General features: G+C 35.4%; 1 protein-coding gene across 1 annotated transcript; it reads right to left on the reverse strand.

Moving 5' to 3' along the window:
- Positions 1–2,811: 2,811 nt before the first annotated feature.
- On the reverse strand, positions 2,812–11,563 carry LOC106105396. The gene is made up of 16 exons (XM_013285690.1): positions 11,399–11,563; positions 11,209–11,299; positions 10,411–10,590; positions 10,016–10,109; positions 9,334–9,450; positions 8,844–9,007; positions 8,136–8,247; positions 7,849–7,958; positions 7,360–7,445; positions 6,335–6,650; positions 5,825–5,924; positions 5,282–5,416; positions 4,575–4,688; positions 3,754–3,855; positions 3,092–3,171; positions 2,812–2,950 (listed from the first exon to the last, which is right to left on the reverse strand). The coding sequence occupies exons 1-16, from the start codon at positions 11,461–11,463 to the stop codon at positions 2,921–2,923; spliced, it is 1,896 nt and encodes a 631-aa protein (XP_013141144.1). The 5' UTR covers positions 11,464–11,563; the 3' UTR covers positions 2,812–2,920.
- Positions 11,564–11,879: the final 316 nt, after the last annotated feature.

The raw sequence follows: 11,879 nt of genomic DNA on the forward strand, positions 1-11,879 counted from the left end.
TATGATTCATTTTGGAGTATGAAAGTAACATTTATTTCCATTCAAGCAAGTCACATACTTCTACAATTTCAACTGTACAGTTAAAATAAAATGTAGCTGTCTTTACACTTGCCACCGACAAAGTACTCTACTAATAAGGTATTGTAGTCTCTTTGAAAAAACTACATGCATGGTCATCGAGCGAAATCCATACGAATACACGCAACAGCAAATTCTTTCATATAACATTCGACTATTTAACAATTGTACAACTAAAACCTCAACAAACTTTAAGGAGGGTTACTAAAAATGTGACACACTTCGTCAGTGTTTCCATAATTAAGGGGTCCATCCGTCGGCCACGTGACCGCCGCGCGCACCGGATTACACCCGTCGCCTACAATGGGAGCTACATCTCAATCCGAACACATTCGATGCAGTTGCCAAGTAATGAGCTATGACATCGCTTTCTGTATTCTATAATTGGGTATTTTAATAGTTTTAGCTTCAATTGTAAAAAAAGAGTTCTTAATGTTACGATATTTATTTGCTGAGTTGTCGTCGAATTTTATTGTCGTATTTGGTGAACGGTTATTGAATGGTTAGTAAAAAAAGTTATTTTTTAAACAATACTAGTATGAAAAGTAGATAAACATAATCAATAACAATTTTTGTTAGAAGGATATGAATTTACAGATTTGTAAAAATTGTTACTACTAACGCCATCTAGTATTCAGTAGTGAAAAAGTTTCTAAAAGTCCTCAGATACTACCAGTACTTTTTATAAGCAATGTAAAATCTTTAAAAAAAAACCTAATTTCCTTCGACATAACGAAACTACAATAACAATTTACATAAACGATTCGTCTCTGATCTTTTCACACATAAAAAACTAACTCTCACAATAAAAATCCATTAATAACAAATACAACAATTTCATTATACGTGTGAAATATGACATTATGTCGGCACGCGACTTTTAATGGGTTAATATGTGTATTATCCAACAATGGATATAAAAAGCCGGGCACTGGCAGTGGGCGACATTGATATCATAATCAAAATATGAAATGATATTTGAGGGGACTATTGTCCCTTGAGTGGGATTAGTTCTCGCCTCGTGTTTGTTTGTTTTAATGATATTTTATTGAAATTATACTTTATGTTAGTTTTAATGATAAAATTTGTTAACAGGCTTATTTTGAGTTACAAATCATTAACAAGCTTTAATCATTGTTAATATTTTTGACCGACGTCTTGGAGGTACTCAATTTGTCTGTATGTTTTTTTTATAATTATTTATTTGCATATAACTTTAGATTTAAAAGCACCTATGTTCATGTGAATATGGAGTAGAACAAACTACGAGTGATATTTGGAACATCCATAAGATTTCTTTAACCTTTTTCAATATTTAGTTCAATAAAATGCAAATGTTCATATATAACTTGATGTAGAATTATTTCTCTTATATAAGAATTATAACACAAATAAGAAGAGAAAGTATCATTGATTATTATTTAAAACAATCAACTGCATTTACAGCATTTAATTGAATTCGATCTGTTGCTAAGGAGAGAACATTTTTATCGTAAATCTTCTAAGTCGTACACAATGGATCATTGTAGGGCAAAGTCTGCAGCGGACGCCACTTCTAAGTTCGCACGCCGAAATAAAAATTCGATAAAAAAGCGCCAGTACACACGTGCCGACGCATTATTCGATAACCGTCGGGGGCGGTATTGGACCATTGAGGGCAACCCTAATTTAAATAGAATTCAACACAATGCAATATCAACCTAAACATCCAAGAAATTAGATGCAATCCAATAAAAATGAGACTAGTTGTAGTTTTGATTTCACTACAAATGAATTTGCACTTAACTGTGTATTAGATAAGGTTGAGTTTTGTTTGTTAATGATGTGTGGTTAAACAGAATAGGGCTATCAGAAGATTTCTCTATTTATTGGTGGGAAAAGCCTCGTGTCAGCTCCGACACCAGTTTTAATATTTTCACTCACGTGCCGGGCACGCGCTCGGCTTTGGTAAAAAATTGGTCCAGAGTAATTCGCGTTTTATTGCACCAACGTTCCTAGTCAACTCTAAACGCTGTATAAAGTTCTCTGTTTTGTTGCGGTTTCTGACTAGTCATTAGTTGTAAATTGACGCGTCAAAGCGCAATACAATACGTTTGAAATGTGTAATTTAAATTATAATGGACACAACCGCAATGATATTTCCTGTCCAATGATCTTACATTTAAAATTACAGTACTAATAATATATTCAATCAATGTTCAAGTTTATTTACAGAACTTAAAAATAGCATTTCTATAATTTATACTTATATGATGTAGTTGTAAAAAGTAAGATTCTAATACTTTCAGATATCGTAAATTGCTTTAGAATTAATATAAACACCTTTGATCTACACAAGTTGTTATAAAATAAACAATTCATTGTAACCGGGACGTATTTACTTCACACCATTAAAATCTTTTCAATTCGTACAACTATCGCCATCTATCATCGAGTTGCATCAACAGTTATAAAAGACAGGAATTGCCTTCTCCATGTCCGTTACAATATTCATCTTACTAATATTATAAATGCAAAAGTTTAAACAAATGGATGTTCGTTAGAGTTTGTAGCCTAAACGTTTGAATGGATTTCGATGAAATTTGTCACAGATGTAGAGCATGGTCTGAACGAGTACATAAAGTTTTTTTTTAAACTGCACTCGGACGTAGTCGCGGACGAAAGCTAGTATTTCATAACGAAATTTGTTAATATTTATAAGATCGTTTCTTTAAGCCAATAAAACACAAAACATAAAATTCCTTGTATATTATCAAATAACAAAGTTTTACTTAATACTAAGTAAGAAAATGAATACTTCAAGGTCATGCGTTCAATGAAAAAAAGCTTGGTATGGTTTGCTTTAATCGGAATCAGAGAGTGGAATGCTTTCCTGAAAAATATACTCCGTTAAGAATCTATCATGAAGATAATCAAATAAATAAAGGCATACGATTTCTATGAGAATAAAGCCTTACTTGATTTAGAAGGGTGGTAAATTAAAATGAGGGTTAAATTTAAAAAACACACTAACCTCAAAGCTACCAATGAATATGTCAGAGTCGTCAGAACCCGGCGGCTGGTGCACGTTGTCCACGGCTGTGATCTGAGGCCCTGGAAATTAATTAATCATAGTTTTTTAATATGCTAAAGTACTTAGAAACATATATTGGAGTAAAAATAAATATCTTAATTTGTTTATTGAAGGAAAACAGTACATTAATAAACCTAACAGTAACACAAAAACAAAAAACAATTTTTAGGTAATTCTAGTTCGAACTAACCACATTAACAACAGGTTCTCTATTTCTTTCTACTTTCTCACTAATTTTGACATGTTTTAATAAAATTTGCGGTCTTTAAACAAAGAGTGGGTGATATCCTTAAAACATATCAGAGTAAACATTTGTATCATTGTGTAGTTATTTTTTTCCTTTTACTGTGTCGCAAGGCGAGTTACATTTTTCTTTAAATTAGCTACCTTACCTTAATTATCACGGTGCTAATGAATCCTTTACAATTTATGATTTATCTTATTTGTGTATGGCTTCTACTTCTCTAACACTACAGCCTTTTGTAGGCCTTGGCTTGGTCTAGTATATTCCAGCCTTTGTCCACGGTCCTCTAGTTTGCTATACCCATTTCTTAATTATTTTTTCTGTATATTTGTTAATATAATAAACGTATTCAACTAACCCATGGGCAGACACTCGATGGGTTCAAACAAGTCCATCGGTATGAGGTCCAGCGGCGGCGAGGGCGCGGGCGGCGGCAGCGCGCACACCGACCTGCAGCCGCCTGGTACAAGCACTCGCATCACATACAAGTTACTACAAAACATATTAAACTAACCAGATTCAAAGTAAAGACATTTATTGATAAATAGAAAAACACTCATAAAGCCTAAACTACAAGAAAAAGATATAGGGAAACCGAATGCTAAACTGAAAGCAAACCCGAAGGTAAAACCAAAACCAGCTCAAAGTAACAAGAGCAGATTAAACCATCCTAGCGAGATTCTAAAGCTTTAGATTCCAGATAGCTTTTTTGTATAATAATGTGGCAAACGAGCAAGAGGCCAAATAAATCCGCCAAAATTGCGAAGCGACTGCTGCCTACCCTTAATCGACAGGAGGAGACACACATAAAGACATTTCGGTTCCTATGAGGCTCCTCCACCATCAAATCCAGCTTCCCTTCCCTCCTCGCCTTATAGGAAAAGGATGAGAAGGGAAACATGACTAAAATGAGGCCTCCAGCAACATACTCATCAGACGAGAAGTGAAATTGCCCTAAATTGACGCCTGTCTTCTGTATACTTATATTGGTTCAATGATGGTTCGTATAATGATTTTAAATGAGTTTTTGCTTGATTTAAAAAAAAAGCGATCAAACACGGTAATTTGTGGCAAATGAAAAACTAGAAAAGGTAACCAAGAAACACCAATTAGTAAATTTAAAATTGAATACATTAGCACTAATGTTATTTCTATAAACAGTAAAGAATTCAGTAATACCTGATCGTATCATGGGATCATCAAATCTGTCAGAAGTGTCATCAGTTCGCTGCACTTTGGGACTCTCGGGTCCAGTTCTATGACTGACGCAGGGACCCACGTTGATTTCACCAGCTAGAATTTCAATTAATTATATAAGGGCATTTTAAGACTTTTACTCTTCTTTTTACCAAATTGACTGCTTCTACAAACTTATGTTACGACTTCTCAACATCAAACTGAAAGCAGAACTTAATTGCTGCATCAGAAATTAAAAGTAAGTCTAACCAACATGTAATTCGGGTAACTCTACTTTTCTAATAGCTTGTTTTCCAGCAGAGTTCAACCATTCGTTAGTATTTTTGGTTCGAAAACATTATGGCAAGCGTTTCTGAACTACGTAACACGAGTTTTATTCCTTTGACAAATTAAGTGAAAACGTTAGAAGCCCATTATATTATCCAAGACCAGAAGTCTTGCTACTCGTAATAGATTTGCTTCATGTGTACCAGTTTTTTACTAGCTTTCACCCGCGACTTCGTTCGCGTGGAATTAAAAAAAGCCTATGTGTAATATCCAGACTATGCTCTACATCTAGGACAAACTTCATTGAGATCCGTTCAGCCGTTTAGACTACAAACTCTAACAGACATCCACCCAATCCATGCATCTAAACTTTCATATTTATAATATTAGTATGAAGTAAGATGAAGGACTAGTTATATTACCGTGTGTGGAGAGCGCGGTGTGGTACGCGTGGTGCGGCTCCTCCACGCAGAGCTGCAGCCGCCCGCCCGCCTGCAGCCGCGGCACCACCGTCGCCACCACCGGCACGCGGATCTGCACCGCGCCCGCACCGCCACCTCCCCCCGCACCACCTCCCACACCTCCCACACCTCCCACACCGCCTCCCCCCACCTGCACCTCCACCTCCTAAAATAGTCACCACAAAGTCCAAGTTATTGTCAACTCCGAAGCAGCAAAGGCTTGATATAAATGTACACAGAGCATCAAAGTATTAAAACTTCCAAAGCATATCTCAATGCTCTACATTTAATGACTGTTTTTTTTTTTATATTTTTCGATAAACCTTTATTTGTAGTTCTTTCACCGAAAGAAGCACCGACAGTATCTTTATCGCCAGCCCTTGATATATACTATGATATAGAGGGGCTACTTTCAAAGATGTGGTATTATTAGATTTTTAAAGAGGGGGGTAGCTAGAGACGTTCATGATGGACGCCTTTACAATTTGTCCATGGATGGAGGACTAATACTTTTATACTTCACCTGAGTACTGCAATTGTCCTCATTCTTCACAATAATCTTGCCGCCGTCTCTCAAGTCTGCAGCGGTCGCCGGCACCAACATCTACAGACAATATACAAATACAAATATAATTATTTTGATGAAAATCTTCTGAACTTGAGATTCTGTCAGAAGATCAGTCTTCGTATTTTCAACAAATTTAGTTTATTAGTACACGAGTAGAAATAAGATAACTTTGTTTGTATGGAAAAAGAATGATACTTATTGAAACTGTTAATGGAACCTTTTTCACTGTAACGAAATCTATACTAACATTACAAAGATTAGTACTTTAGTATGTATTAAAAAAACTCGAAAACTACTGAGCCCATTTCAAAAATTTTACTATCAAAAGTTACGTTATCAGTGAGTAACATAGTCTATTTTTTTTATTATTTTTTAATTTCACGCGGATGAAGTCGCAAGCAACAGCTAGTGAATTATAATTTACACAAATTGACAAATTCACGAACCTGTTTCCCTCCAGGAAGTTTTGTATCAACGACTTTAACAAGAACAGGAGCACCTTTCTCAGGTTTGAGGAGTGCGAAGGGTGTCTGTCTGGTGGCCAAAGCAACTCCCATGTGGTAAGTCTTGATCTGATCCACAATCACGCCTCCTCCGTTCCAAGTCATGGGGTTGGTGTAGCACCACGCGTCTATCGGGTCCGGGAAATACTTGGGTACCGACCAGAAGTTATCTTTGGGGTTCCAAGTGGAAGACGGAGTTTCCACTGCTGGTAAAAAGGGACCTACAGTTGAGGTAACTTCGCAATGCTCGTTCGTTTGTCTGAAATTTTAATGTTTTTGATATTCATATAGGATCTTATTGTTGTTAGTTTCTGCATCTGTTTGGGATTGATTAATTAAGTTTTCCAAATTTTGGGGTTCTTCAGCAAATCCATAAATTTTAATGGCTAATAGAATATCATCATCATCATCACCAGCTCACTACATGTCCCCACCGAGGGGCTTGGAGCCTACTCTAAAAAGGGGTGACTAGGCCATAGTCAACCATGCTGGCCAAGTGCGGGTTGTTTGACTTCACATATATCTTTGAATTTCTTCGCCGATATTTGCAGGGATCACGATGTTTTCCTTCACCGTAAGAACATCGGGTAAATTATGTACATATGAAAATTCGAAAAATCGAAAATCACATTGGTACGGCGGGATTCGAACCCAAGACCTGTAGATTACACGTTAAGTGCTTAAACCACGGAGCCACCTACGCTCTTAATAGAATATAATGGAAATAAAAATTTTATTTACACATTTCTATACTATGATTTGTTTATGGATTAATTTTGGAGAACATTTAAAGTGATTATAGAAACATGGTCTGTTCAGTCTGTGATAGTCTTTTAACAGTACTTTGTGTACAATGGTTTCTCAATTCTATTGAATTTGACTACACCAGTGAAAACATCAATTATTCTATGTTTTAGCTATTAAGTAACAATTATTAGTGTAATTTTGTAAAAGATATTTTATCTGACCTGGTAGAGTCAGGCTGCGTGTCGGCGGCGGGTCTCTGCGGGCGCACGTCGGGGCTGGCGGCGCTGCTCGTGTCGTCTGGATGCGCCTGGATTTATACCTAACATTACATCACTAATACTAGTTCCTCAGAATTAAAAAAAGCTTATTTGTTTTATTAGACTATGTTCTACATCTGTGCCAAATTTCATCGAAATCCATTGAGGAGTTACGGAGTATCTTCTAAGAAATATCCATCTATCCAACGAACTTTAATATTTATAATATTAGTGTGATAGTAAAATGTACTTAGTATTTCTAGATGTTATCATAACATAGAAAAAGTAATTAGTAACTAAAAATAAAAAACATATATTAAGAAATGTTTATCTTAGTACTAAGTTAATTTTTAGTCTCTCGAACGTTGGCAAATTTTTCTACATGTGCATTCACTAGACATTCTGTTTCATTTCTATAAATGAAAATAAAGGTAAAAGAACTACAATAATTACCTTATTCTTGTGACACACGAGGTTCGACTGCTGGTTGAATCCTTTGAAGCAAATATTGCATCTATACGGTCTCTCGTTGGTATGCGTGAACAGATGGTTGCGTAGATTTCCTAAAACATCGAATTCATTCAAAATTAAAAAGCATATCGAATATTTATCGAATTGGATTGGATGGATTGGATTTACATTATAGGAATAGGATAACGATTCAAACAGTGAATATGTGGTGTTAAAAAGAGTATGGTGAAATAAGAATAATGAAGGGAATAAGGATCTAGGAAGGGAACCTTTCTGATGGAATCCTTTGGGACAGATGTGACACTTGTAGGGCTTCTCGTCGGAATGTGTCTTGCGATGGGAGATCAACGTCGACACGCGGTTGAAAGTCTTATTGCACACCTGGTTTAAGTACGAATAACACGATTGTTCAGTAATATTGTAAACTAAGGATAAACAGTTGAACAAAATTGCATATTTTGAAAAACCCTCTATTCTATAACTTCCTAGTAGAAAAGTAGAAGAAAAAATTATAGAAATAAACAGAGACTGGTTATATTAGCGTTATCACAAATCGAATATCCTAATTCTGTCTAATTTTATTCATGTACTTCTAATTAGGTATAAGTAGAGACTTACTAGAGCCTCTGTAGTGTTTCCCGTATTTTATGTGCCATGCATTAATATTTCTTAATTTTTTATGCTCCCATATTCTATGAATTATCCTCCTTAACCCTTAAATGCACGATTTTTTTTTAATTTTACGTACCATAAATTGAAACGTGTAGTAAATTGAACACAGATTAAGGGAACAAAAAGAAAAAAATTATCTTTCAATCAGTCAGATCTATAAATGCATCATCATGCATTTTAGAGTTAAGTGTTAAGTGTTAAATTGGTAAACGCTGCTATAGTTACTACTGTAATAAATTTGGTGTTAGCAGCACACAGCACTCCTGTTCCATTAACGATAACGACAGAACATTGCAGTTATTGACCTCGCAAGCGTACGGCCTGTCGGCGGAGTGGATGGCGCGGTGCTGGCTGAGCGTGGAGAGCTGGCGGAAGCTCTTGCCGCACGCGGCGCAGTGGAAGTTGCGCTCGTCCGTGTGCGTCGGCAAGTGGCGCATCAACGTGTACTGGTGCTGGAAGTCGCGGCTGCCTGACTCCAGCCACAAAATTAGCACTTTTGTATGGTAATTGGTAAAGTCGAAAAAATGTATTCCTATGAACTATCATAAATGCATAAGTTTAGATGGATGGATGTTTGTTAGAGTTTGTAGCCTTAACGACTGAACGGATGACGATTAAATTTGGCATAGACGTAGAGGATAATCTCGAAGAACAAAAATAAAATAAAAATTCATTTTGTTTATAAGTTAAATTGTTTTGGTTGCAATAAACCAATTTCAGACAGGATTAATTAATCATATGACAATACATTTTATAGGAACTAGTTAGTTTTTTTTTTTATTAATAAGTACTTACATATCCCACACTCCCACAGCTTGACAGTCCGTCCGTGTCTCTTCACATATTTCACGTAATGATACCTGGAGCGAGGGTCCGCCTTGTCTATCTTACACGCGGTCTGGTTGTATTTTCCTACACAAATATAAAAAATACACTATTTAGTATAGAATAATTAAATTAAAGTCCTATCAATTAATCTATACTAATGTCATAATGAGGAAATATTTGTATTTTTGTATGTATTGAAAGAACTCAAAAACTAATAGGCCGATTTAAAAAATTCTTTCACCATTAGAAAGATACGTTATTAGCGAGTAACATAGGCTATTTTTTTTAATTGAACCTGGGAGAATTTTGCAAGCAACAGCTAGTAATCAATAAATCACTTATTAACCATCTTTTAACTGTTTGCTTGTTCGAATAATTAATTTCTCGCGAGTTCGTCCACGTTTAATTTAAAAACATAGCCAGCCTATGTTCCTCTGTTACTCGGCGATAAAGTAGCTTTTTAATGGTGAAAAAATTTTGAACTCGACCCAGTAGTTTTTGAGTTATTTCAATACATACAAAAATACAATCATCTTTATTACATTAGAATAAAAGTATAGATGGAAGACCAGATGAGAAAGGCTGGAGGAATGAAGCTTAGAGGCACATCTTAAGGAAAGCAGAGTACAATGATCGATGAATAAATTACCTGTATTCGACGTAGAAGTAGAGGAAACTATTGATGACTCTGCATGTACTTTCTTACTCAATGACGACTCGAACACAGAGCTCGTACTTTTCTTCTAAAAATAAGAAAAACAAAAAGCAGCGTAGCAAAAGTCGTTAGGTACGACATATGAAATTGCAGATATCTATGAGCGGCGGTTACTTCGCATTTCGGCGATTTCTGGTATCCACTTGAATGCTTACCACCTTATCATATATAAAAATATTTATCACTTATTGTTTTCACAATGTAAAATTATTGCAGGTGTAAGAAACATGAACAACTAACTGGATTGTATAAGTCAAAGTTGTAAAAGTCAGCCCATACGGCGTCATTATTGCCGCATCGCCCGTGTGGTATTTCCCTAAAGTAATTACCATATCAGTCTTCAACTGCACATCCAGATCTTTGCCGAATGTCGTCTGTCCTGTAGTCCCGAATCCCGGCTCGGAGACGAGAGCAGCGATGTTCCCATCTTCCTCCGTCCATGCGAACCTTGCCTGCTGCTCTGAACCCTCAGGATAGAAGCCATCGCGAAGGAAACGAGGTACCTCCAACTATAAATCATACAACAATCATAATGCGACTCTACCAAAACCCAAACAAAACTACCATTCGAAATTGGTAATTTATCTAGTTGGTTAAGGCCGCATACATAGCGAAACGCACGCGCAACGAAAGCGGTTGACAATGGTTTCACGATATGACGTTACTTGACATGCTGCGTCAAGGTCATACATAAAACGCGTCATTTTTTATAAAACTGACACATAATTTGTTGATTACGGTGGTTAACCGTAATAGGGTCATTATACGGAGCTAACTCTGCGTTCCTTCTTCGCTTCGCTTGTCCATAGGCTAAAGGTGTAACCAAAAATTTCAGGTTACCGTCTTTTAAAAAAAATGACTGGTGGTTAATAAATTAAAAACATAGGTGCGACAGTGCCTCCAGCGAGGCGAGAAAGGCAGAATCGTATTTTTCTTAGTTGGATGCAAAATTGCTAGTTATTTCTACAGCCTTTATAAAAAGACTGGGCCCTTTTGCTTATAGTAATAACCTCTGTATGAATTATTGAAACGAATTAGTGTTTAATAAAAAAAAGTATTAATAATGGATATATAACCATTCAAAAATACCATAAAATTCTATAGGCATTATAAATCTGAAAACTTACTTCGTTCTTAGAAGAAGTGGTAAAAAGTGCTTCATTCCCAAATCCCAAATCTTTTTTATAAAATTTATCAGTTAAACAAACTTCATGGATGCTGCAACAAATTACAATTGTTAAATAAAATGAACAAAATAAATATAAATCAATATGGTCGAGTCGGCCTTTTGTTTCGGGAAATAATTGAATATCAAACCTTATAATCTCGTCGCCGGGTCTCATGAGGCTACTTTCTTTTATTTCTTCATCACCAAGCATCATTTATTTTTGTAATATTCAATTTTTTCGAGACAAAAAACGCTAGGTCCGTGTCAATCTTCAATTTTTCTAAATTCCTTCAAATATTTCGTAACTATGACGACTGTTCCAAAATAATTTTAGGGTATTTTTAAAATATTTTTTTTTAGACGTTTATTAGTTGCCAGTCTTTCTAATAAATAGTTTATTAACCTCTTTTGAACCTTAGGTCAATACACTTTGCTCTACATTTGTTACTCGTATGTGTTTAGGATATTTAAACACACTTACGAGTTTTCTAATTTAATTAATTAACTTTTTACAATGCAATAAACTTTATGTTAGTTAATTTAATTTTTAAGATAAAATTGTTTGAAATGCAGTTACAGTTATGTTTTAATTATTAATCTAATTTTCTATTTCTATTCGTTTGGATTGTA

The sequence above is a fragment of the Papilio polytes genome, unplaced genomic scaffold (genome assembly GCF_000836215.1).
Source record: "Papilio polytes unplaced genomic scaffold, Ppol_1.0 DF822845.1, whole genome shotgun sequence".
NCBI lineage: Eukaryota > Metazoa > Arthropoda > Insecta > Lepidoptera > Papilionidae > Papilio > Papilio polytes.